Source organism: Lynx rufus, unplaced genomic scaffold (genome assembly GCF_022079265.1).
Source record: "Lynx rufus isolate CCGP_SWC_20201006 ecotype Redwood Valley unplaced genomic scaffold, mLynRuf1.p SCAF_2, whole genome shotgun sequence".
NCBI lineage: Eukaryota > Metazoa > Chordata > Mammalia > Carnivora > Felidae > Lynx > Lynx rufus.
Window position 1 is genome coordinate 150,297,826 of NW_025814834.1, and position 27,770 is coordinate 150,325,595.

At 35.3% G+C, this 27,770-nt stretch overlaps 1 protein-coding gene across 2 annotated transcripts in view; it reads left to right on the top strand.

Annotated features, from left to right (window-relative positions):
- Positions 1–27,770, top strand: part of ZNHIT6 (zinc finger HIT-type containing 6) — an 85,709-nt gene that overhangs the window by 27,203 nt on the left and 30,736 nt on the right. For both annotated transcript variants that reach the window (XM_047084952.1, XM_047084953.1), the window contains exons 6-9: positions 5,868–5,936; positions 7,320–7,400; positions 8,783–8,860; positions 25,870–25,994. In XM_047084952.1, the coding sequence (XP_046940908.1) occupies positions 5,868–5,936; positions 7,320–7,400; positions 8,783–8,860; positions 25,870–25,994 (353 nt within the window). The remainder of the gene's footprint in view (positions 1–5,867; positions 5,937–7,319; positions 7,401–8,782; positions 8,861–25,869; positions 25,995–27,770) is intronic.

Sequence of the window (27,770 nt, forward strand, 5' to 3'; positions counted from 1 at the left end):
AAGTAAAGGGGTGCCTTGAATAGGATTCAAGCACGGAGTCCACTTATCCTTTCCCCGTCCCACCTCTCATTCTTACAGTATATTGAGTATTCTCCTTCTGTATAGTATACATGAAGAACAAGGTGTTTTCATGTGAAAACTGTACTCTTCTCACAGTGATATGGAAGGAAAACACAGTGCCCAGGATTGGTGGTTGACCTACTGCCCTAAACAGAAGCCTGCCTTGGACTCATCCCAAATGCCTAGTGAGCCCTTAGGAGTGCTCTTCGAATAAATATTGGTTAGCCAGTAAGAGAGGGGGATGAAAATTGGTGACTTTTTTCAAGAACAAAAATAATCAAGCTCATTTAATTTCATATTAGAAATCTTAGTTCTTAGAATTCAGCCTTCTTATGTAACTCTTAGCTATAGCATATTTCTTGAGGAGGCTAGGTTTGAAGCTGTCAAAATGATTAGATAAGTAACCCTAGTTCTGGTTGGGTAATAATTTCTGAGATAAAAAAGAAACCTCTTAAAAGAACACTTCCAATAATGAAGATTTTTAGTTTTAAAAAGAATGTTAAAATTAGTCCTTTCTATGATTATTACCATCCTGCACTTTCCAGTGAAAACATTTTTGACTTTGCTGATTGTAAAAAATAGCAAATCATTATGTCAAAGATTTGTTTAATACAGACATATAAAGTAAGAATTAAGTCCTTTCATAATGGCAAGAAATAACTAACCATAGTTAAAAGTTTGGGGCATGTCCTTCATACTTGTAAATACATGTATGAATATATATTTTAAACATAAATGCCATCATTCAATATGTACATATTTCTACTTCAATGCATAGAGTTCTGCCTCATTTTTTCATTCATTATGTAGATTTAGTATAGTTTAATCAGTTTTTGATGATACCCATTTAGATTTTTTTCTTTCTATTATAAAGAGTGGCACAGTGGACATGAACATATGTCATTACCATCCAGTTATTTCCTTGGACTAAATTCCTGGAAATAAAACTGTTGAGGCAAAAATATGTGTATTTTTTTCATTAAGAATATTTATTTTTTGTCTTTATGAACTTGAATTGCCAGAAGCTCACACCAGTTTATATTCCTATCACCAATGGAAAGTCTCCATTTCACCATGCTTCCCTAGTATTTCCCCAGTATTTCTGATTTTAACAATGTCTTTGTAAATCTGATAAGTGAAAATATTTCACTTCTATTTGCACTTCTTTGGTTATAAATGATCTTGAAAATCTTGTTTCAAGAGATCAGTGCCATTTAAAAGGATCGGATATCTGTGTTTGTTTTCTACTCTTCTTCCTTGGAATTATGGTAGCACTCCAAGATGAAAATTAACCATTTTAAGTCATGGAGTTAGAAGAATATGGGTACAGAACTTCCCTCCCCCTGTAAGTTTGTGTTATCATACACATATTACTTTCTTGAAATGGTGGGAGAGAATGATCCTTAATTTTAATAAGCATTAGCTGTTAAGTGCCCTGTATTAACTTGTTAAAACCGAGTATAAAATAACATTTATTTTCCTCTTTTAATACATGTGTTTCTCAACGTTTTTTTTTTTTTTTATTGCCTTCCAAGGAGCCCTTTTAGACATTTTCCTTCTATTTGCTCCCCCATGATATTTTGATACCACAGATATACTGTGTATATGTTTATGTGTAGTGGCCCTTTGGAGGGCCACAAACCATTGTAATATTTAAGATTATTTTTAACCCTCCCCAAAACAAATTTTTATCCCTTTTGGGGTGATGCTGCTCCTATTAAGAATGCATGATTGAGGGGGTAGGAGAAAAAGCTTTGCTATGCATGAGTAGTTGCTTTTGTTTCATGGGACTCAGATCACTGTTATCTTACTTTGTCAGGTGGACTATAGGGGAACATTAGGTTTAATAATTGCCATCATTACTTCACCAGTCTGTCATCAAACTCTAAACGTGTGCCATGAGGTGCCGAAGTTCCCTAGAATATTCAGGTACAGTATTTCCATTCTTGAGAACATTGATAATTTTGGCAAGGACACAGTGACATAATTGAAAGCATTTTGTTTAATTTAGGGAATAGTAGTCTTGATATAGTAAGAATAATAGTGTTTATTTTTTTTAATTTTTTTTAACGTTTCTTTATTTTTGAGACAGAGAGAGACAGAGCATGAACGGGGGAGGGGCAGAGAGAGAGGGAGACACAGAATTGGATGCAGGCTCCAGGCTCTGAGCCATCAGCCCAGAGACTGACGCGGGGCTCAAACTCACGGACCGCAAGATCGTGACCTGAGCTGAAGTCGGATGCTCAACCGACTGAGCCACCCAGGCGCCCAATATAATAGTCAGTGTTTAAACCTCTATCCCAGTGGTTCTTGTTCAGTGGTGATTTTTGCCTCCCAGAGGACATTTGCAATAATTGAAAACATCTTTGGATGTCACAACTGGAGGAGTGGGTGTTGCTGGGGTGGCATCTCCTTAGTCAAGGCCTAGAATGCTGTTAAACATCCTGCACAGGAAAGTGCCTCCTCTGCCCCCTCTTTACCCTACCCACCATAACAAAGAATTATCTGGTCCAAAATGTCAGTACTGCCTAGGTTAAGAAACACTGTTTTATCCCATGATTCTACTCCTTATGCTGTGTTTTCATAAAATAGTCCAAAATATAAAAACAATTATGGTGGAGGGTGGGGGTATGCATACATAAAGATACTCACTAAAGCATTACTTTTTCCCTTTATAAAATGTGTTCTCTTAGAAAACTTACATAATACAAAAAAACATATAAAATTATCCACAATCCCCCCTCAAAAATAATGTTGAGATTTTGATGTATGTGTATTTTTATAAGTGGGACATGTATCACTATGTGTAATTACGAAAAGTGGGAAGCAGACTTAATCCTTTGAAGAATTTTGATGGTTACCAGAGGGGAGGTGGTTGGGGGGGAATTGAAATCGATGATAGCACTTATTATGATGAGCACTGAGTCATGAATAGATTTAGTGAATCACTAAAATTGTACACCTGAAATTAATAGAATATGTTAACTATACTGGAATTAAAATTAAAAACTTAATTAAAAAACTTAATTCTTTGAGACTTAGGAAGTGATTTGATTGCCCAGTCAGGACTACATCAGTTTCAAGAACACTGAAGAATTGGCAACTACGTTAGAGATTAATTAACTCAACCCATTTCAGGAATTCTTATACAATACCCTTCAACCTCTCTTTGTCCATTTGTTCACTTAAATCTTCTATTCTGAATTACAGTTTGCAAATGCCTTTTAACCCTAGAGTTAAAAAGTACAGTTATCCAATGAAGCTAACTTAATCCTTTGTACTAGTAGAGGTAAATGATAGACCCATCCTTAGGGATAGTCTTTTATTATTATTTTTTTTACCATAATTTAATATGGAAGAACAAATGGTAAAAAATTGGAAGCAGTCATAATGTCTATCAGTAGAGAATGAATAGATTTTGGCATTTTTCATAAAACGAACTAATCTGCATATATTATAAATAAACCTAAAGCATAATGTAAATGAAAAGCAAGGCATAGGATATTTAGAGTATGGTAAGTTTGAAGTAAATGTTAATATTACACAAAATACTATATTGTTTATAGGTATAATATGTATGTGTGTGTGTATGTGTGTGTGTGTGTGTGTGTATAGAATATAAAACCATGGACGGTAAGAATACACACCCAAACTCAGGATAGTACTTACCTCTGATAATGGGAAGGGAAGGAGATCAAGAAACAGTAGCAAGTTGGATCATCAGCTATATCAATAACCTTTTATTTCTTAAAAGAAAAAAGTATTTTGAATAAATATGGCAGTTTGCAAGTTGGTTAAATCTTGAGTATGGGTACATTGTTCTTTATACTCTATTTTTCTTTGTTTTTGAAATATTTCAAGATCACATTTTTTAAAAGTAAATGTACTTTTCAAATTTGTTCACGTTTGAACTGAGGGCAAATATAGAAAGATTTTTATAGTAATTTAGCAATGTGTATGTAATAAAATAGTAGTGAATGACTTCCTTACAGTCAAAACTAGTTAACTATAGCAAAATAATTTCCAAGGGCTTTTCTCCCTTTGTTTTTGGAATGTTAAGTACTTTCTGATGGTATTTAGGGTCTACTGAGTGTTAAGAAAGATAAATGGTTCTTGAAATTACTCAAGCAATGATTGGGGTAACTTAATATGATTTAGAATTCTGCAAGATGACAAGTTCATAATCTTTTTTTCTCCTATAACTTAACATGGAAAAAACAAATATATTTAGAAAGAAACCATATTATACATCAGGATTAAAAAATCAATTTCCTTCTTACAAGGAAATGTGGAATCTCTGAGTCTCCCTTTTTTTTTTAATGTTTATTTTGAAAGAGAGCGCACACAAGCAGGAGAGGGGCAGAGAGAGAGAGAGAGAGAGAGAGGGAGAGAGAGAGAATTCCAAGTAGGCTTTGCACTGTCAATGCAGAGCCCAGTGCAGGGGCTCAGTCTTACAAACAGTGAGATCCTGACCTGAGCTGAAATTAAGAGTCATTTGCTCATCTGAATGAGCCACCCAGGTATCGCCTCTGAGTTTCTTGATGGTGATATGATGCTCTGCCTCTTTCATAGATAACGAACATTGCAGGCGTGTTTTCTTTTAGAAGAATTGTTTATTTAAAAAAGTTAATGAACTTACATTTGCATTGAGATTTTTTTAAGGTTTCTTCCTCTGAGATTTTAGATATCTGGTCTTTAAATTAGTGAAGGGTGTTTATGCCTTTGTTCAATCAAAAAAACACATATTAACATGACTTTCTTATACGGTAAGTGGCACTCTCAATGTAAGCATAAGCAAGCATATTTTTTCTAGCTAATGCCAAAAACTGTCTTATTACTAAAGAAAACTTCCATAAGCAGATCTGTGATAACTTACCCTAATAGAAGGATTTTTACTTGATTTTATGGTTATTGTCTTCTGACAGAAATTTGACTAAATCATATGAATGTTTGGTGGGAGATATTTTACTAGACTGTATTAAAATAAAACTATTTGAGATTTTGGAGCCAGGCTGCTAAAGGATAGATTTATAAGTGAAGCTGGCCATTTTGCTTGACAGTGGGTTGTTAGAAATTTCTCCTAAATAATGAAAACATGTAAAAGCCATCATACAGTGAAAACATTTAAATTTCTGTATTGGATTCAGTATTTCTAACATTAACTTTTTTTAAAGAAGGAATGGCATATAGTGTCACCAAACTTAGATATGTTAAATAGAACATGGTCATTCCAAAATTAGACATTTAATGAATTATTACTGTTGATCATGTATCAAACCAAAGTTTCGACCTGGAAGCAAAGGGACTCTACTTCAGAGTGCATTCTGCTTAGCAACCAACTTGTCTACTGTTTTGCTACTGAATGCACGTACTCATGGCTAAGAAGTATCTGCAGCCAGCTGGTCGCAACCGGACAACACTTCATTCACCTAATTTCCAGACCAGTCAGGCAAAGACATCAGCTCATTATTTTTGGTCATGAGCAAATTTATTTGTAAACTTCAAGTAGTAGCACACTGATCTCAAAAGCCCCTGAACTGTGACAAATTGCCTTCTAATTCAGGAATATAAAGTCCTTGTAATTCAGAACTGCTGCACTTAATTTTGCTTTCCTTTTAAAAATCCTTGCAAGTATATTGTTTAAAAAACATAGTCTCTGAAATCCTAGAAAAAATAGTAGAAAAGATACGTTAAATTCTAGGAATACTTTTCAAATTATTATCTGAAAATGAAAGTTCAGGAGGTTTGATTTGTGCGCACACTTTTATTATCTACCTTGATCCTCATATGATTCTTTTTTCATTTAGAAAACAGCAGTTTTGTTGGCATGTGAAGCTCCAGTTTCCTCAGAGTCAAGCTGTGTACATAGAAAAAAGGTATAGTACTGTTTATTAAGAACTCCTTTGTTTTTATTGTGTTTTTGTATTTAAAATAAACTGTTAACTTAAATGTGCTATCAGTAAATGTATGTCAGTAGTAGAATGGATAACTCAGTTGTTGGTATCTTGATTCAGTGAAATGCTCAATACTATTGAAAAATGAATCAACTACAGCTACATCAACATGGTTGAATCTTAGAAATAATGTTGAATGAGAAGAACAAATGAAGGAAGAATGCATAGAGTGTGATTCTACGTCTAAATATAAAACAGTGTAGTCTTTAGAACTATCTGCAGAGCTGGTAAAACTCTAAGGGAAATCATGATGGTGTTTCCTTCAGCAGGGGGAGCAGACATTAGGAGAAAACTGCAAGGAGACACAAGAGGGCTAAAAACTTTCAATTTCTTAAGTTGAGTGGTTGTAGAACAAATGAAAAATGACCCAGAATTCTACTATGCAAAGATTACTGCTATTAACATTGTGGTATAGCCCTCAAAATATGTATACTCAAAATTGGGATTAATTTGCATAAACAACTTTTTATCCTACTTTTTTCATATTTGCGTATTTTTAAGTGTCATTTAAAAACTTTAATGACTGTGTACTATTTGGTTCCTTCGGAAAATTTTCCAGTTGCTTTTTAAGTAATATACTGAGCATATATCCACATTTTGCATTAAGTGTCCTCTCTTTGCAACTGTGCTATGAATTTTAGTGAGGAACTTCCTTATTTGAAGTTGTATGCCAGACTAAAGTCAGGGAAAGGACTTCAATTTTTTAGATAGGGGTATGTAGCACATTGGTATATATGAAAATGTATAAATGAGGAAAGCTACACATTCAGTGTCTTAATTTTGTTTCTGTAGCTTTATAGTTCAAAACAGTGTGCATACTTACAGGAAAGTTGAAAAACTTGAAATATGTTATTTCCAGGGAGAGTAGTATCAATTTTTACCCTGGTCTTATGATTTAGAATGAATAAATTTGAACATGCACTGAAATTAGCATCATCTGAAACCTTTTTTCAGATTTTTAATTTCTGTAGCTTTCAAATATATTTCATCCTGAATTCATTCTTCCCATCTTTGAGCACAGGTGTGTGTTAAAAGAGGCTTCATGTTTTTATAATTGATTTATAGGGAGCTTCTCAAAATATTGCTTTTTAGGACTTTGTTAAGTGTGTCCAAGAAGCCTTTTTGAGCTTTTTTTCTAAGTAATTTTTGCTTAAAAGGATGTTATATTTTGCCAAGAGTAAAATAAAAGGTCTGTGTTCAGTTATTTAAACAAAAAAGCCACAAGATTTAGTAATTCTAAGTTAACACCTTTAGTAGAAACTTATAAGTAATAAGTTTTGTTTTTGTTTTTTTGTTGTTGGGAAGAGTACCAGATGATAAAACTATTAATGAAATCCTAAAACCTTACATTGATCCTGAAAAGGCTGATCCTGTAATTCGTCAAAGGTATGTTTCAAAACTCTTGTAATTTTCTGAAATTACTAAAAATATTGAGGTATTGGTTATGTGAATATTATGTAAAGCCATGACACTATTAGACTGTGATATACAGTTTACTTTCTGTGTCATTTCCTTGGTATTTATTCAAGGCTTTTTCAGTCACAGATGATGCTTTTGGATAGTAACAAAAACAGTTCTCAACACTTAGTATTCACTGTTTTCTAGATACTTGTTGAAGCAGATAATAAAAAATGTATGAATTAATTTAATCCTCACAATAACCCTTGAAGGTAGATTACTGCTAATATGTCCATTTTACAGATGGGGAACCTTAAAGTGCTTAAGTGACTTCATACTGCAAATAAGCAGGGAAGCTGGGATTTAAACCCAGCCAGTGTGGAATCAGAGTCTGCACTCTTAACCCTTAAATCAAACTTCTTTAAAATTGAGTCAAAAACTCTGAAATTAAGAGTTTCCAAGTAACCCTTATAAAAGACAGGAAAATTCTGTTTCAGCCAGGTCTTCATAAAACTAATTAAGATACACTCTGCCTCATCTCCAGAAGTGTAGCATGGACACAAATGGGCTAGAATAGCTAGGTCTGTCCCTTTTCAGCTGTGTGATCAGGAATAAGTTACCTAAGTTCCAGACCTTAATTTTCTCTACTAGATAAGGTTATTTGAAGCTTAAAAAAAAAAAAAAAAAAAAAAAAAAAAAGGCATATGTATATAGTTACTATACAGGGTCTAACACACAGTAGGCAGCACTCAAAATAGGAAACTCTTACTAGAATGTGGATTAGTTTTCCTGAGCAGGAACCCAGTTGACTTTCTTTTCTCTGGATGATACCTGCTTGTTTTGGTTCCAGAGTAACCTAGTGTTTAAATTTTAAACTGAGTGGATTCTAAAATGTCTGACCCAATTCTAATTAAATCTCATGTTCTAGTGCCAATGAAAGGTTGTACCCAGACTGAACCAGAATCATGTCCCATATCAAGCAGTGTCTTTGGAATATGTATAATAGTTGTATTTCTTTCCTTCTTATTATTGATAATCCAGTTGTCATCATTGGTCATACGTTTGGCAGTAAGACAAAGTACCTGTCACTAAATTGGGTACATTTTTAAAAAAATAAATAAAATAGCAAGATTAACTTAATTTACTGAAATAGATATTTTTTTTTTAATTAACATATTGTACAGAGAGAAGAAAGGTAATATTTTAAAATTCAGATCCTTGGCTAGAAAATATCTTTAACCCCTTTTCTGTGCTTGGCTAGTTGAATTTTAAGTATTGTTAGCTACTCATAAATGTTTAATCTGTAGATACTGTCTTGAAACAGATTAAAAATCAGTTTTGCTTCCTTCAATATGACATTTTTATTTCAGGTTGAAAGCCTACATTCGCTCTCAGACTGGGGTCCAAATTTTAATGAAGGTTGAATATATGCAGCAAAATTTAGTAAGGTAAAATTATTTCCCTCCCCATTTCTTTAAATATTTTCAAATTCTAAAATGTAATTAAGTAGCTTGATTAGCTCAAGTAGCTAGTTATTATACCAGTATGACTTTCAAATTAAAATTTAAAAATAATCAGACTTATAGGATAAATTCAATTGAAAATTACTTTGGTTAGGGGTGCCTGGGTGACTCATTCAGTTAAGCGTCCACCTTTGGCTCAGGTCATGATCTCATGGTTCATGGGTTCGAGCCCTGTGTTGAACTCTGTCCTGACAGCTCAGAGCGTGGAGCCTATTTCGGATTTTGTGTCTCCCTCTCTCCCTGCCCCTCCCCGACTCAGGCCCTCTCTCTCTCTTTCTCCCTCAAAAATAAACATTAAAAACAATTATTTTGGTTAAAATATTTTAAAATAGCATTATGTACAATTAAGAGATTCTTAAATCCCATTTTAACTTATTTCAAGAAGTATTCTCTACAACAGTTCTAGTGTTCAAGTTTTTGCCTTTGGGAATACAAACATTTATGTGATCAACTGAGCATTGCATATATTGCAATGGAAAAAACACTGCAGAGAAATGTAAGGAGAGCTGGGTTCTAACAAACTGTATTATTTGAGGAAGTTTTTTTTGTTTTTGTTTTTTGGGTTTTTTGTTTTTTGGTTTTTGTTTTATTTTGGGGGTTTTTTTTAGAGTTTATTTTGAGAGGAAAAAAAAGAGAATGAGAGCAAACAGGGGAGGGGCAGAGAGAAAATCCCAAGCGGTCTCCGCGGCATCAGCATAGAGTCGTACATGGAGCTGGATCTCAAGAAACTGAGATCATGACCTGAGCCAAGAGTCGGTCAGCTGCTTAACGGACTGAGCTACCCAGGTGCCTCTTCCCTAGACTTGTTCATTTAGTATATTTACATGCAGTTCACGTTTTACTCCCTTCCTTCCCCCAAAAGATTTAAGGTCTCAGATGAGAGAAGGATGGAAAGTTTTGTGGGTTTTGCAGAGATAGCTATCTAGAGTTACAACATCCATGTTAACCAAAATCAGTATTTTTGAAATTGGTAATCAAACGCTTATGTAATTAGTGAGAAATACTGATGTAAAAGGTGCGTTCTTTCAGTTTTGCTTAGCAAAGTTTTAAAGTCAGTTTCATACAAATTCATGTTTAAACAAAACCATTTGCATTGTTCCCTTGGAATTTACCTCCAGTCAATCATTAAATATTTTTTCCTTCTTTTATTGTCTCTTACCTCATTCAGATTCAGTTCCTTTCTTAACATTTACCATATTTTACTTACTTAATTCATGTAAATGTTACTCCTATTTCATACCTTGGTGCATTCTTATTGAGTATACTATGGCTTCAGTCTCATAAGCGTGTTAAGAAAACACCTCTGAGGGCTTTTATGAAAAATGAAATCACTTTTTGGATAGTTGTCTCATCTCATCTTCTCTAGGCTGTGGAACTAATATATACTCTCCCAACTCTCCTGACAACCTGGTGACGTGTCCAACATTCTAACACTTCTGCAGCACTCTGAGCATTTGCCACCTCCTTGTCATAGATTGCCAGTGTGGGGATAACATGTAGATGGCTCCAGAAGGATTGTAGAAGGGAGACAGTAGTAGTGCTATCCATCAAAATGATTGCCTCATCATTTTTTTAGTTGTACTTATCTGACCTTGAATAATTATAAACAGTGGCCATTGGCTACTATTTTAATGGCTACATGAATGGAATTGTTTGTTTTCTTAGTTAATAAGCATGCATCAACTTGACCATGGTCACCTTATTTACCTAATCTGTTAGGCAAATAATTAAATTTCTTTACCAAAGCTAAGGAAAACAACCCAAATCATTTTGGTACAACTGCTAAGAACAAAAGGTTTGGGGTTCTCTTTTTCTTTTGTTTTAGTTTATTAATGGTTTTTGTTCTGTTTCTTTGTTGTTTTCCTCCATTACCTGAAAGAGAAGGTTTGCTATATTTCCTTTTAAGTCAAGGCAAACTGGGGAGTGGCCAGTGAAGAAATGTGCCAGCTCACTAAGCCAGTCAAACTTGACTCTTGGGCATAGTATCTTCTTCCTCCAAAATTCAAGGAAGCCAAGATTGTATGTGTTAAAAGGTAGAATACTGAGCATTTTAAAGTTTATAATACAGGGCAGACTGCTTGGGCCTAGATAGCATTCATTTTTAACTTGAAAATGTGTAACTCTAAGTGCTTGAAGAGGCAAGGAGGATGGAGATCTCCAGATGGAGATCTCAGCATATCCTAGTAGACCAGGGTCTTCCAGGAGAGTGGCAGAAATGCCTATAGCATGACATGATCCAGAGGGAAGCAGTTGGGGAAACCATTACATGCAGTTGTATTAGAAAGAAATCAGGATGCACAAGAGAACCAGAGCACGGGGAAATGCCAGTCAGATTGCTAAGGTTCATTTTAACAAAGAGGGTAAACCTGAACCCAAAAAAACATCAAAGAAGTACACTGAATTGAAGGTCAGATGACCTAATTCTAGACACTCAATTTCTTTGTACTTCATTTTCAAGGTCCTTTATTTTCTCTTATTTCATACCTTCTTTAGGAACCCAAGGAGGACCAAAGTTGGGCCTTGGGTTAACCTTAGTCCCCAAAGGGACTATCATTCCTTTGATAGCTTAATAAAGTAAAAGTTGAGTGTTAACTTCAAGGAATACCTAGAATTAGCTATTTTGATATTAAACTTGAGCTTATCTGAATAACATGATAAGTATTTTTACTTTATCTTATCTATATAGAAAACTTACCATTCAGATTTCCCCATTTGAGTTGTTTATTTGAACTCAGTGATCTATAAAAGCATCAAAGGATGGGAAGGTTATGGATTTAAAAATTGCCACTTTAGGGGTGCCTAGGTGGCTCAGTTGGTTAGGCGTCCGACTTCAGCTCTGGTCATGATCTCACAGTTTGTGAGTTCAAGCCCCACATCAGGCTCTGTGCTGACAGCCTGGAGCCTGCTTTGGATTCTGTGTCTCCCTTTCTCTCTGCCCCTCCCCCACTCATGCTCTTTCTGTCTCAAAAATAAACATTTTTTAAAAATTTATAAAAAATAAAATAAAAATTGCTACTTTATTTAACTTTGAAAAGTGATGGCATTATTTTATGGCAATCATAATCTCAAACTCCAGTGAAGGAGTTTTTATCCTAAATTGGGATAAGGTACACCATATATTTCTGATTAAGTCAGCTTCATGATATAGTTATCCTAATTTCTATAAAACTTCCCAGTTTTCAAGTATTTTCTAATCATGAGTAATGAAATTAGATGCTATGAGGATACATTTAGAAATAGATTTTCATTTGATTTTTTAAAAATTTACTTATTTATTTTGAGAGGGACAGAGACAGTGCAAGTGAGGGAGGGGCAGAGAGAGAGAGGGAGAGAGAATCCAAAGCAGGCTCCACACTGAATGCAAAGCCTGACATGGGGCTCGAACTCACAAAACTGAGATCATGACCTGAGCTAAAACCAAGAGTTGGATGCTTAACCAACTGAGCCACCCAGGCACCCCTCATTTGATTTTTTTTATATTAAATATAATGTATTGTCAAATTGGTTTCCATACAACACCCAGTGTTCATCCCAACAGGCGCCCTCCTCAGTGCCCATCACCCACTTTCCCCTCTCCCCCACTCCCCGTCAACCCTCAGTTTGTCTCAGTATTTAAGAGTCTCTTATGGTTTGCCTCCCTCCCTCTCTGTAACTTTTTTTTTCCCTTCCCCTCCCCCATGATCTGTCAGTTTCTCAGGATCCATCTATGAGTGAAAATATATGGTTTCTGTCTTTCTCTGCCTGACTTATTTCTCTTAGCATAATACCCTCCAGTTCTATCCACGTTGCTGCAAATGGCCAGATTTCCTTCTTTCTCATTGCCAAGTAGTATTCCATTGTATGTATAAACCACATCTTTATCCGTTCGTCAGTTGATGGACATTTAGTCATTTGATATTTTTAACTAAAGATATTTAGGGGTGCTTGGGTGGCTCAGTCGGTTGAGCATCCAACTCTTAATTTGGCTCAGGTTGTGATCTCAGGGTCATGGAATCCAGCCCCACATCAGGCTCAGCACTGAGCGTGAAGTCTGCTTCTCTCTTGGGGTGCCTGGGTGGCTCAGTTGGTTAAGCATCTGACTCTTGATATTGGCTCAGGTCCTGATCTCATGGTCATGAGATTGAGCCCTGCATTGGGCTCTGCACATGGAGCCTGCTTGGGATTCTCTCTCTCCCTCTCTTTCTGCCCCTTCCCTGCTCATGCTCTCTCTCTCTCTCTCTCTCTCTTTCTCAAAATAAATAAACATTAACAAAAAGATTTCTCTTTCCCTCTGCCCTTCTCCCCTGCTCCCTCACTCTGTCTCAAATTAAAAAAAAAAAAATGTAACCACAGTATTTTTCAGATAATGCAGTCATTGATAGGCTGTACACTTAGATGTATAATTATACTTCTATCATTAAAGGAAAGTACATTCAGAGAACATCTAAGTAAGATTATTATAGGTTTTTAAATGTTAGACTCCTGATATAAGATAAGCATGCTAAAATAGGAGGATTTTATTATTTCCTAAAAAGTACTTACAAGGCAGAAGCATGTAGTTTCCTTGTGGCTGTTGATTTTAAATGTATCCTACGATTTACAGCATTCCAGTGACTCCAGAGTAAAGTCTTTTTAACCAAATACTTGATGTTGCCAGTTTCCACTGGTTGTGTTTTACATTCTTGGAGGGTTTATAACAGTTGTCTCATGATATATATACCTGATGAGCTAGAGCAGTCTTAAATGTTTCCCAGTTTTTAGCATTGCCATACATGACTTTTATTTTTAGATTTAGGGGATTATAGAATGCAAGTCTAACCCTAAGGAATTTGCTGCTGATGTATTTGAGAGTTTTCTTTCCAGAATACACAAGGTTTGGATTTGTGTTTTCTTATAAAAGCTAACGTGGCTTCTTAAGTAAATTCATGTATTCATTCTCTTGCAAACCCTTTGTGATACTCACTGTGGTCCAGGTATCATTCTAGACATCGGGGTGATGGCAGTAAGGAGAACCATTCCTGTCCCCGGGAGCTTACATTCCCAGTGGAAGAGAATTCATGTAAGGTGCTTGTGTTATTAGCAAGGCCTCTTTTTCTCCTCTTAACCAGCCCAGAAAGTAAATGAGTGGTTTTGAAATAGAAAAGCCTATGTTGGTAATGCCAGGTACTTTCAGGGGCAGCCATTGTATTGCTGCTCACTTATGCTATTATGGACTGAAGAATTTTGAATACTCCGAAGTGTGATACTGTTCATTCAGTTGTAATTTTCCAAATCTATTTTTTGTATTTTACTTATTAATTGAACCATTTATTTTCCATAGAGAAGTTCAGCTACACCTTCTTTATGTTTACTTTGCTGCTTTGATGTTTATATAAGGTTCTAGTTTTGATAAAGGTGTGGTTTAAGCTGTTATGGGATAATTCTTTCCAAATTTACTCAGAAACCATTAATTAAGCACATTTAATCTTCTAGGCATATAAATAAAACTTGAGGTTGATACAAGAATGAATTGGGTACAGTTCTACAGTAGTGGGGGAACACAAACACGAAGCAAAGGTGACTGACTGAGGTTCCTGGCATGGATCTGTTTCTGGAGGGATGGAGGTATAGGGCCTGGAGAGGCTTAGGGCACATTGAGTTTTAAGTAGAAATGGCATTATTTTTTGGAACATTATTTGCAAAAAGAATGGTCGTTTTATACTGTTCATTTGTTCTTAGTATCTATTCATAGTAAGATTATACATATTCCAGTAAGAAATAGTAATACTATCCTTTCAGAATACATAATCTGTGGAGAAGTAGACCTGATTTTACTTTAAGACGTTCCAGACTAGACTGTAAACCAAAAGTCTCACCATTGCAAACACTTAAGTTTATTAGAACACTGCTTCTCAAACCTAGCCCAAATTAAGAGATGTTCCAAAATAACGTTTTTGTTTTTATCCAAAAACCTACATCAAAGTAGATATTCTATAAAGTCGAAATAATGTTATAAATTTGGTACAAACCTTAGAAAGGTCCTAAGCCACTTTTCCCACCTGAAAGTGGGGATCAAGGCAGAAATGATATTGCATTGTTGTGAAGATTACTTTGAGATGTTAGCTGCTTAGCACAGCACCTGGCACATAGCCAGTCATTCTCAGTAAATACATATTATTCATGTATTAGGAGTTGCAGCATTCAGGTCAACATCTTTTAGAATTGACTCAATATAAGAGTTTTTATTATTGTTTTAATCCTAGAGATTACTTCCTTAGAAAAAGGAGGAAATCTGTTTAAAACAAAAAGTTCTATATAGCTAGCAGTTGACTATATGTTATACAGTACTTTTATTTTTAAAATAATGGCTTGTTTGAGCCATTTGGTATTTCTTATACTTGTGGGAAGTAGCCTAAGTTCAATATTAGCTATACTCCCAACAGGCCACTCACCATTAGCCACATGGGGGCAGATACCTAATCATGCTAGTTTATATTTCTTTTAACATAAATTGGATATTGAAAGAATATGAGGTTTGAGGAACTTGTGTACTTATGGTGTTATCAACTGTTATTTCTATACAGTCACTCCCACATCTAGATATGTTTTCAACCTTTCTCCCAAACTCCAAATCCTGGTTTATATCTATCTTCACCTACATATCTCATTAAATCTTAAACTGTTTAGACCTCATCACACCACATCTGTTTTTTCTGTGTGTGTGTGTGTGTGTGTGTGTGTGTGTGTGTGTGTGTGTGTTGTGAAATATATATTAAATGGGTTATGTTCCTGGCATCTGGTAAGCAGTCAGCAAATGTTGATACTTACTCTGTGTTACTGGCACTGTCACTCTTGCAGTATATGAGACATAAGACCTTAGAGCCATCTTTTTTTTTTTTTTTTTTTTTTTTATTTATTTTTTTATATGAAGTTTATTGACAAATTGGTTTCCATACAACACCCAGTCTTAGAGCCATCTTTTACTTCTTCCTTGCCACCCTGTTTTACATGGTTGCCTCCATGACGAGTCTCCTCTATGTTCTCTCTTCTCCATTTTTCTGGGTTGACTGTATCCGTATCTGCAGCGGAGCCTATCCTTTCCCACCAACTAGATGTGATTTCCTTATCCTTTAAGCCTCAAAAAATATGTTGTGCTTCTCATAGTTTCCTGCAATCATGTTTTATTTTTTTCCCGATACAGTTTATCCTATTCAATGATACATTCTTTTGAAGACAATGACTATATTAGGCATCTTCCTGTTCACATTTCCTGCAGTGCTGAGTCAGTGACTTTCCTATAGTATGAATTCAGTGTAAATTTTCTTAATAAGTAGTGTGTTAATTCACTTAAATATATGTGTGCTTCTATTTGCTAGATGTTGCTACCACTTTAATACCCAAAAGGAGGACTGAGACAACTTTTTCTGAAATGGCCAAAGAGTAAATGTTTTTGGCATGGTGGGCCATACTGTCATAATTGTCAGCTCTGCTATTATAGCCCATAAACAGCTATAGATAATACATAAATCAATGGTATGGCTTGTGTTCCAGTAAGACTTTGTGCACAAAAAACAGACAGTGGGCTGGATTTGACCTGCTGACCATAGTTTTCCAATCTCTGCTCTAAAGGATTTTTATTGGTCATTTGTGACAATATCATTTAGTTAGCTGAGGGCTTCAATTCTCAATATGTAAAATGAGAGCAACAGAAAAAGAGATTATAATAACTCCCAGTGTAATTTAAAGTTCCTTCTGAGAAAGCAGTACCTGCTCAGAAGACAGGCTTTTTGATAAATGAACTTGACCTAAAGTATCCTCCAGTCCCTTCCATGTGCCGGCAACAGTATGATACACAGGCCTCTAAAAGACTAGCCCTCAAGGAGCTCACAGTCTAGGAGAGAAAGTAGATATGTGGTAAATGCTACAGTAGATCTGCATTTAGTTCTATACTAAATGTACCAGGCATAACAGGTACCTGGAAAGGCCTGGACATTTTACATAGACACTCCAGACTTGTCCTATTTTTATGGAAGCACACCCCAATTGCCATCACTCTGCTTCCAAAGATTGGCACATGAAGTCGAGACTTTAGATTTTAAACCCAAGCCAAACTAAAGTATTATTTAAGTTTTGACTTAATGAACATCACAGAAGATTGTTACTCTTCTTGGGGATACTACCCTATTGTACATGCACAGATTCTGTTGTTTCATAGTGTACTGGTTGTATTTAATAATTTTTGGAACACCTTTTTCTTTCTTTCTTTCTTCCTTTTTTTTTTTTTTGAAAAGCAACCAGCAAAAGTATGAGTTCTTTTTCTTGGATGATTTTATTTCCAGGCTGAGAGGATGTTTTTTAAATAAAAACTAAGATTACTTTCTTTGGATCTGTAACATGAAATGTTTTAAAAATCATTTACAGTGAAGTTAAAGAGGTAGGATACTTTTTTGTGTGTCACTTTAGAGAAATTGGTTTTGCCTGTGTGAAGGCCTCAAATGAGATCCACCTGACCTCTTTTACTAACACACAATTCCCAGAAAGCAAAGACCTTTTCTACCTGAGAGCAGACCTGATGTCCAGTTCATGTAACTCACTCAGATTCTGACTTCTTAGATTCTCAACTCTGTCTGCAGGATACCACCTCTCAGCCTTAGTTGATTCTAAGAGCCTGGTCTCTTGCCCAAATCTCCTCATAGCCCTGCCACATCCCTCCTTGCTTTCCACCTGGCCCATATCCCTATTAGCCAGTATCCCTTTTTACCATAAACATTTCCCCAGCTGAGCATTTAACCTGTATTTCTTCTTTTCTCAGAACAGTGCTTCTCACATTTCAGTGTTCATCATAATCATTTGAGACAGTTGTTGGAAATATGAATTTCCAGCCTACCCTCATAGCCTCTGGTTTAGTCAGTCTCACATAGGACCCAGAAACCGGCATTTTTTTTTTTTTTTTTACATCCTCTGCCTCTTAAGTTATGCCTGTGATCATACTTTGAGAAACACTGGCAAGGGTGTAAACTCCTTGAGGACATTTTGGTTCCCATACAGTATCTAGCATATTTTCTGTATAATAAGCGTTTGGTAAGTGTTTATTCAGTTGGATTATGGAAGCTGTATAAAGAAATAAGTGATTTGATTTTCAGTTGGATTTATTGAAATCAGATTCTGACATCTTTAAAGATATTAATCTTTATCCTTTGCTTAATTGAACCAGAAGTAGAAAATCAAATTATCTTATTTCAGGCTTACAGAAAATAATTGGGAAATGTACTTTGAAGATACTCTACATAAGAAATTTATAGTATGTGGTTAAAAGCTGGGATTTTTAAAAATGTCCTGCTGTTAGAAAACTGAAGATCTTGGAAGTTAACATTATTTTGAGAATAATGGCACAGAATTAAATACATTATCAGAGAACATTAAAGGGATTCCAGCATGTCTGAGAACAGCATCAGCTGCTTTCAGATGTCCTGTGAAAATTGCAGGCTCCGTTGCTGCCTTTTAGTTAGGTCCCTTGAAAGTAACTGTGATGTTAGTAAATAACAGCAGCGGGCTCTCTACATGGGATCACTTAAATTTTTTCCTTTTCCTTTTCAAATTCGATTCTATTAATGAGTACTGCAGAGACAAGTGGGGTAAATTACTTAATCTAAGAATCAGTAGTAAACAAATTTGCATGTAGTAGAAAACGCCGTCGTCCATGCTTGCCCATCACATTAAGAGATGCATTTCCAGTAAAATTTTACTTCAATTGTTGTATGTTTGTGTTGTGACCAGTTTTATACTAATTGTCAAAAATTACTCCATCCAGAAGAAATTGTAACATTTAAAGCATTAAAGTCACAGGTAATAAAATTAAATTTTTAGCTTACATACACATTTTTGATACAGAAAAGTATGAATGGGTAATCAATAAAAGATTTTTAAACACAAATGTATTATTCAGGATAAAATTCTTTGGAGAACTGGAGTGGAAATACAAGTTCAAGGAGAAGAAACCATGTAAGATCTGACTGTTGAGGAAGAACTTGTTCATATTATCTTTTAAATGGATGATACTGATATCACATTGCTATGATATTTCGATTCGAGTGAATTTACTTAGGAGTGATGTAACATTTTCATTTTAAATCATCAGTTTTTCCACCACGCGATAAATTCTGTTCTTTTAACTTGTGAATAAAGATTTTAAATGAAATTTTAGATGTCTATTTAAAAATATAAAAAAGTATCCATGTTTTCCAAAACTATTTTAGGTCATAATATAAGCAAAAAAGTGTGAAGATCCTGAATAAGTTTTCCCAAACACAAAAAAATGTTTGCTGCAAGGGTGAGTTAAAATCAAGGTTTGGGGCGCCTGGGTGGCGCAGTCGGTTAAGCGTCCGACTTCAGCCAGGTCACGATCTCGCAGTCCGTGAGTTCGAGCCCCGCGTCAGGCTCTGGGCTGATGGCTCGGAGCCTGGAGCCTGTTTCCGATTCTGTGTCTCCCTCTCTCTCTGCCCCTCCCCCATTCATGCTCTGTTTCTCTCTGTCCCAAAAAAAAAAAAAAAAACGTTGAAAATCAAGGTTAAATCTAGAGGCAAAAAGACATCTTTAGGAAGCATAGTATTACTAACAACCTCTTAATGAGTGCCTCCTACTGTTTTTTAGTGCTTTGGTAAGCATTTTGTATACATTATATGTATACATTATGTTATTCATGCATTATAGATTTTATACATATTATAATTTTACAGAGAGTGCTGCCTGCAGCTTTGTACCCACCAAATGGTGATACCTAAATCCAAACCTAGGCCTGCTTATCTCCAGTGCATTGGTATGTTCTCTGCAATATAGCACATGCCATAAATGGACATAATCCATGTTCTTAGATTATGTAAAACCACCCCAGTTCTTTGTTATACCTTTCTGGGATTGTTGATTATTTTTCATAGAGTCATGATCAAGATGAGTATGTGCTCAAAATGGTATTAACCTTTGGTCACAGTTTGGATATAGACTCGAGAACAAAGGAAGCAAGAGATCATTTGAAGACTAGAAAGTGTTAGAATCAACCTGAAGAATGTCCATACATAATAAAGGAAATACATAGAGCACTAAATATTTTTATCAGAGAAGATATGTCCAGTGGGCTTTGTGTGGCATTCTGCTTGAAGCAGTTTTAGGGTAAGAACTGTAGTTAGCTGTAGGAAAGCTGATGCTTACCTAGTTGCCACAGCTGGGTTAGTGTTTACAGGACAGATGCAAGCACAGCTATCCAAGTTTCAGTAGCTCTGACCCTGAGAATTTTAATTTGAGAGGTTGTACTGAAGAGTAGATCCAAAGTGATATGATGGTCAGTTCTTAGCAGAATGTAAGTCTGCAGTTTCCATAGTGATGATCTCATTTCAAATATATACTGTATTGATTGTTGAAGAATTATGGGAATTATGTGAAATAAAATGAGAATTTTCTCTAAAAGCTTTGGGAGTATATTTTAATTCTCAGTGTTAATCTAAATTTATACATTCTAGTTATATGGTAATTGGTAACCAACTTTATATACTCTTCGGAGGGAATAACTTGATTAGTTGAAATTTCTAGGTGATTTCAGATATTTCATATTAGCCAAAGAGCTTCAGCCTCCCCTCTAACCAAACCTCTCTCTCCTTTTTTAAAATTTTTAAAAATTTATTTTATTTTGAGAGAGAGAGAGTGAAAGCGAGCCAGGGAGAGGGGCAGCGGGAGAGAGGAATCTTAAGCAAGCTATATGTTCCGTGCAGAGCCCAATGCAGGGCTTGATCCCATGACCCTGGGATCATGACCTGAGCCAAAATCAAAAGTTGGACACTCAACTGACTGAGCCACCCAGGTGCCTAATTTTTTTTATAAGTACCAAAACTATGAATTCTATATATATTCCCATATCTATTCTCCACTCAGTCCTGTGGACACCCAGCTTATTCCTGACTCTACCTTGTACATTACTTTCTTCCTGGGAAGCCTTCATCCTTCACCTCGAGTGAATACCTAATAGTTCACCACTATTTTCCCAGTGCCTTGAACAGTATCTGGTATATGGCAGACCCTCAGTAAATAGGTATTGAGTGACAAATAAGTGAACAAGCAAACAGTAGAGTGAAGGAACTCAAGATCTGCTTTGTGCATTTCCGTATGTGACCCTCTGCAAGATACTTAATTTCTCAGGGCTTCATTGCCCTTAGCTGAAAGACCAAAGGGGGGGAAAAAAAACTGGAGTAAGTTCTTGCCAACTCTAAAGTAATATAATTCTGTGGTATAGTTAATTCATGAACTATTTAACCTTTAAGCAAAAGTTTCTCTGAAGAAGCTGGTCACCATATTTTGCAAAGTGTTACTTCCTAATAAAAATTGAAGATTAAGAGTCTGTACTACTCATACTCTTACATTCAACTTAGTACCAGATGAAATGGCTTGTTAACAAGAGTAAGGCTAATTAAAATTCCCTGTGTTAATTAGGAAAAAAATCCCTGAAGGAGAAGGGATTTTAAGAACCAGATAAAAACGGGTAGCTAGGGTTAGCAAATGAAGTGCCTAGATATCAAAGGCACTGTGCAGCCTGTAAGAGCATCTTCAGGTGGATAAGGAACAAAGAATGTTTTTTTGAGTGTCTGCTTAGCTTTAGATTTCTATCATGACACTTGTCCCAATGAAATGTGATAATTGTTTCTTTGGTGCCCTCAACAAACTGGGTTTTATTTCTATGACGTTTTGTTATCTAGCAGACTACCTGTATGTGGCAAACAATAAATATTTGAGGAATTAATTGATGAATAAGTGCTTACAGCGTTTCCACATGTATTACTAATTGTAATAGTATGTATCCTATCTACAAGATAGTAAGCTTAATAAGCTCTGAGAAATTGACCTACATAAAGAAACCAGTTTATACTTACAAAGCCTGAATTTGGACTTGGGTCTGTTTGTCTCTACAAGTTCATACTTCTCCTACTAACTAGTCTTGTCATAGATCATGAACATAATTCCTAAGTGTGTCATATCCCTGCTAGAGGTGCTATATAAAATCTTTGTGGAGTATAAAAAGTTATTACTGATACTAGTTGGGCAAGTTCCACTTTAGAAACATTTTCAGCTGTTAAATTCACTTATTTAATCTTTACAAGCTAGATAACTTTTCCATCATACTGATGAAGAAAGCTGAGCATCCTTAAGGAGTCACAGATCTTAAGGACCTTAAGAGCCTTAAGGATCTTAGGATTGGAGCCCAAGCCTCTGGATTTAAAAGTAATTGAGCTTCCAGTAAGGATCAGAAAAGACTGAACAAATGGCATCTAGAACAAGTAAGAGCCTTGTAAGACCCTCCTTAAGTTTTAAAATGTGTAATTGGTCACTTTATTTTACCACATCCCATAGCTGTCATACCATGGATAGACTAGAATCATTTACCACTGCAGTTCTGAACTATTGAGCTTTCTGAATGAGGAGGCATATGTCTACACTTGCAGAATTATAAAGCTGGAGTCATCTTGGTGATCACCTCATCCAGTGACTTTATTTTTTAGTGGAAAAAGGTCTGTCGCTTAGGGACTAATAGGAGATTGTTAAATTTGGAGGGTATTCATGCTTAGTTTCAGTATTTTGTAGGAGGAGAAAGGGAGATGATGTAAGGTGTGTCAGTGATCAGATGGGAAATAAAATGGTTTAGAACTTTTTTTTAAATTCTGTGTCCTTTTCAGTTATGAGAAATTGTTTTTTAATCCTAATTTGTAGATAAAGTGGAGGAAGAAGTTTGAGAACTTGGCCAGTTTCTTTGAAAGTTAGTAACAGAGCCAAGATTAAAAGCATACCCTTGAATATCAAGACAACTTTTATTTATATAATGTCAATCACTGTAACACCTGTTTAGCCTACTGAGCCATGCTGGCCTTATAGTGCCCCTGTGAAGCTGCCTGTACAGGGTCAGCTACCAGGCCTGTGAGGGTAAGCAAGTGAAATAACAAGAGGAAATGTCTCAGAGAGTCCCTAAGGGTAAGAAAAAAAAAAGACAAATGTTGGTGTCTTAATCCTTCCAAACCTAAGTAGTTTGTCTTATGGTAGCAGAGCCGTTCTACTAATGGGAACTCCAGAGTTTGAGAAGATTTCAAAACGATAAAGCTGTCCCTTAGGATTCAATAGCTTAATGGCTTGCAAAAGAGCTAAAGACTGAATGTTATAGGCAGTGCCAAGCTGGACTCTACACCTTGCCTAAAGATAATAGAAATAGAAACATTCAAAGTACTTTTAGCCTCCTGGAAGTAAATGCGATCTAAAACAATGGTTTGAAAGTTGTAAGGCTATGTTTAAAACGTAAAATGCATTAGAAGGGAAATAGGCGTTTCTGTGCTTACAGAATAAGTGCCATTCTTTGTTACTCAGAAAAAACTGTTCTGAACTTTAGTTTCCATCAGAATGTGTTTTATTTTAGGTAAATATAAAGTTTTGTTTATGGCTTAAGTAAGTGAGCTAACAGTTTTCAAGTGTGGAAACTGGGGGTCAAAGAAGTAAAGTAACTTATCCAGAATCACAGAGCAGTAAGTGATGGTGCCAGGACTGGAATTCAAGTGTTAGACCCAAACCCAAACAGCCACTAAAAGTTGCTGTTTCGTTTCATGCAGATCACAAAATGTTACCCCATATGTGTTTGATAGCTTTTCTTTATAAACAGTTCACATAATTTACTTTTTAATCACGGGCAAATAGTAGACTAAGAGTAACCACCAGTAGTAGAAAAATCACAGAAGTTCAGAATTTCAGCTAAAAAGATTATCTAGTGAAGTCCAACCTCTTTAACAGACTGGAAAGCTGAGGCCTCAAAGCTTACTGACACTCAATAGCAATATTGCTGTGATTAGAAGTTTGCAACATTTTAGGGTAAACACTAAGGAAAATTCAGTGATTCTAATCAGAACCATCAACGTACCAGATTTTCACTGTATTTGAATAAAATATTTTAAAAATAATTTATTATAAGTTCTTAGAAATCTTTGTGCATGCTAAGTGCTTTGTAAAAGAAAGTAAAGTGCCTATTCCACACATAAAAGAGGGACCAAAATTTTTTTTAACTAAACAAATAATCATTGTAGTTTTAAGATTGAAGTAGTGTATAACTTATTACATGGTGATTTTTAAGTATCGTTAGGTGTTCCTGTGTTGGGAATGTATTTTATACTGTGTCAGCAAGATTATTAGGCTGTAGCTACCATGTGGCTTTTGAAGAATTTTTTTTTTTTTTAATCTTTGGAAATCTAGAAAAACCTAATGGGATTACACAGATTACCTAAAACGTTAAGTATACAATGAAAATTATTTCTCAAAAACTGAAATAAGTAGAAAACATTCCCATATTTGTGAAGTCTCTTAATAGAAGTCTTAGGATTCAGTTTAAAATACACAGAAGATAAGTCACTGCAAGCGTTTGTAGGCTACTACTTGAAAGTTTCCTATTTGAACATTCAAGTCATATTTTCTCCTTAGAAAATTTTGGTTATATCCATTTTATATTTTACTTTAAAAGTTAATCTTACACTTTGATATCTAATTCAATCTCATTTTTCTCTTATATATAATTACTGCTAACTTTTAAAAGAACACTGCTTATTTCAAAGGGAAATAATGTTTAAAAGATGTGAAGCATTTAATCCTTGAATGCTGGAACCACTTTTAAAGTATCATAAGCACATCTGTGTTACATTACACAGGGAAAAGAATGTGTGCGTTCCGTGGCCTATGGGCACTAGGGTGGCTGGTTTAGGAAAACTGAGTAAGTTGGGGTTTTTTTCCAACATAAAAAATTTTCTGTAATTCTAAAACAAAGAATTGAATTCCAGGGGTGGGGCATGTGGTCATGCAAACATAAGTAATGTTTTGGTTTTACAGTTCTGTCACTTGTCACCTTCTGAAAAAGAAATCAGAGCATTTTGATAATAAGCCCTTCCATTTTCCCTTATTTGAAAACTATTCCATGGGACAGACTTGCAGAGGAATCATGCACTGCGTGTCTCTCTTAGTCAGCTGTGAGTTATGGTGCAAATAATTTATTACTAACTAGGAAATACCAAAGTTTGTGAATGATTTACTCTTCACAGATTCAAATGTATTCCAGGGATCACTTCATTCTTGATCACTTGTAATCCATCCAATGTGTTTTCTTGAGTGGGACAGAAAAGGATGGACTTACAGCTGTCAGGCTGGGTATCACCTAGGATGTGTGTTTTGCATGTGAATATCATCTGGCATTGGTGGAGGTGAAAGAAAAAAGGTTGGAGAACTTCTGCGCTACACTGGTGGACATGTTCTCAACTTTTTCCTCTTTAACGTGACAGTATTCACATGCCAACACATTCCCATAGGCAACTCCTAGTGAGCTAGCTGAAATTCTGCCGCTTCCCCTGCTACCTACCCAAGAAAGCAAGCAAGGGGGAGAATGTTAGGGGAATGCATCTTCGATCAACTAAAAACAGTTTTTTTAAGTAATGGCTTGAGAGTTGCACACCATAAAGAATATTAGCATCTAATTAATTACCTGTGGCACATTTGACAGCTATGTCATGTTACCATGACTGATAAACTCCGTTTTTTTTGTTTTTCCTTTAAAGGTCAAACTAAAGATATTTGAGGAATTTGAATTTTTAGCTAGTCATTCTTTTGTCCAAGAAGAATTCATCACACATTAAACATAGATATTACATAAAAGTTAGTTTTACTCTTTGTGATATGAAAATGACTTGTTCTAAAGCTTTCCTAATGTCATACTTGATACACTCTTGATTTTATTTTAGAACCTGTATAGTAATAGCTCTTTTACCTGGTTTTCTTAGAGATGTTATAAGGAAATAACTATTAATGTCATTAACATTTAAAAATTTTCTAATGGAAGGGACTCTATTTTATTTATGGGTAACTTTGAATATTAAGGGTGTTTTTTATTTTTGTTTTTGTTTTTTTTTTTTTATTGTAAGGTATTACGAACTGGATCCTTATAAAAGTCTCCGTGACAGTTTGAGGAACAAAGTGATCATTGAGTATCCAACATTACATGTGGTATTAAAAGAATCCAGTAATGACATGGAAGTTTTTCACCAAGGTAAGTGTGCATCTGTTTGTCCCTGTAACACTTAGAGTAACTCTAGGGAACCCGAGCACTTACGTGACTGTCTTTATTTCTTCGTATATGTGTTTTCCCACTGTATTTACACACTTAACTGAATTTGCTCTATAGCTACAGTTAATTCTGTAAGGAACCAAATGAATGACTGCTGATTCTGTCGTGTTTGAGAGCACATAAGTTTGTCATAATCAATTTAAGATGAATATGTTTGAATGGCTGTAAAAGGACATTCTTTGCCTTCTTGGAGTTCTGTGTGTTTTTGTCTTTTTTTTTGAGCTAATAGTCTTTAACAGTCTGTCCAATAACAAATAAATTTATTCTCTAGTAAAAACTCTCTCTTTAGGGATTCCTAAAATGAGGGATTGTAAAACATTTTTAGTATCCTACATTATAGAAAGGGATATATTTGAAAGAACATCATGTTAAAATTTGGACTGTGTTTAAATAAGCTAGTGCCGTTGCCTTGACCTTTATCTTTTTTAAAACCCCCTGGTTTTATTTTCGTTGATTTTGTTTCTTTGTCATTTTCGTGATTCTTTAAAAGTAGATACTGACCTTCTTTGGTGAGTAGTGGAGTTGGGAAGAAGTATGAAAACTGGAAATAGTACATGTAAAAATTTAGTATATAAAATGACTTACCCATGTTTGCAACTGCTGATTAAAGTAAGCTGTTTGTGTTGCCAAATACACCTCCAGAAAAAGGATGAATAAAATTCAGAAATTACTTTTTAAAAGGGAGAGAGGTTACTCAGCTTAAACCATTAGATACCACTTTCAGCTAAGAATTACAGTTACAGGACAAGTTTCATTGTAACAGTCTCCAGAGGACCATTGAATCCTTGGATTGGATTGAAATCTATTTTTTAAATAAAATTATTTGAAATATATGGTTTAGATTTATTGTTCTGCCAGCATCATAGGCTGTACTAGGCAGTAACCTTTGTTTTAAGGTGTTCTCTTACATGTGTATAATAGGTTTTTTTTCTTGGCAAAAGATGAATAGCAGAGTTTTTATTTTTCGAAGTGGGCAAAACTTTGTCAGCGTCACAATTTGACTTAGATTTTTAGCTAGCAAACATGAAGTTTCTGATAATCACTTATGGGCCTCTAAATCCTTAGGTTAACTCTTGGCTTTATGTCTTTCACAATTTGAATGAAAATATCCAATTTTATTTTCTCAAATTAAATTAGAAGTGTGTTGTAAATGGCCAGTTTTGCTTTTTTTTTAAGCTGTGTAAAATCTTACTTTTTCCTTAATATAATTCACATAGCTCTCTAAATGCTGGTTTCAGGGAAAGATGTTTGGTAATGTGGGTTACTAGCCAGGGCAAACATGTCTGTGTAAATAAACATAGCACACACAGCCCCTCTTTCACCTTGTTTAGGAATGCACACTGAGGAAGCCTTCCTGTAATGAAGCAAAAAGAAAAGGCTACTTTTGTAGTATATTTGGAACCTGATTAAGTAAAATTTGCTATTTTGGGGGGGGGTATGTGATATTTGACTTATTTACAGGAAAAAAAGTGACTGGTGCTTTCAGGATAGAGGATCATTTAGAGCTGCTGTAGCAAAAAACTTAGTCTGACAGGATTTGAAGGACCATACCACTGTTGTCACATCAGAAATGCACACACTTTAAAAATAATGCCAGGTCTTTCGTAGGTACATATCTTTGTGTGAGCACTTAACATATCTGATTCTTTGTACATTCTCAACAGCTTTGGATGTTCGGCAGGGTGGTCCCTTAATGCT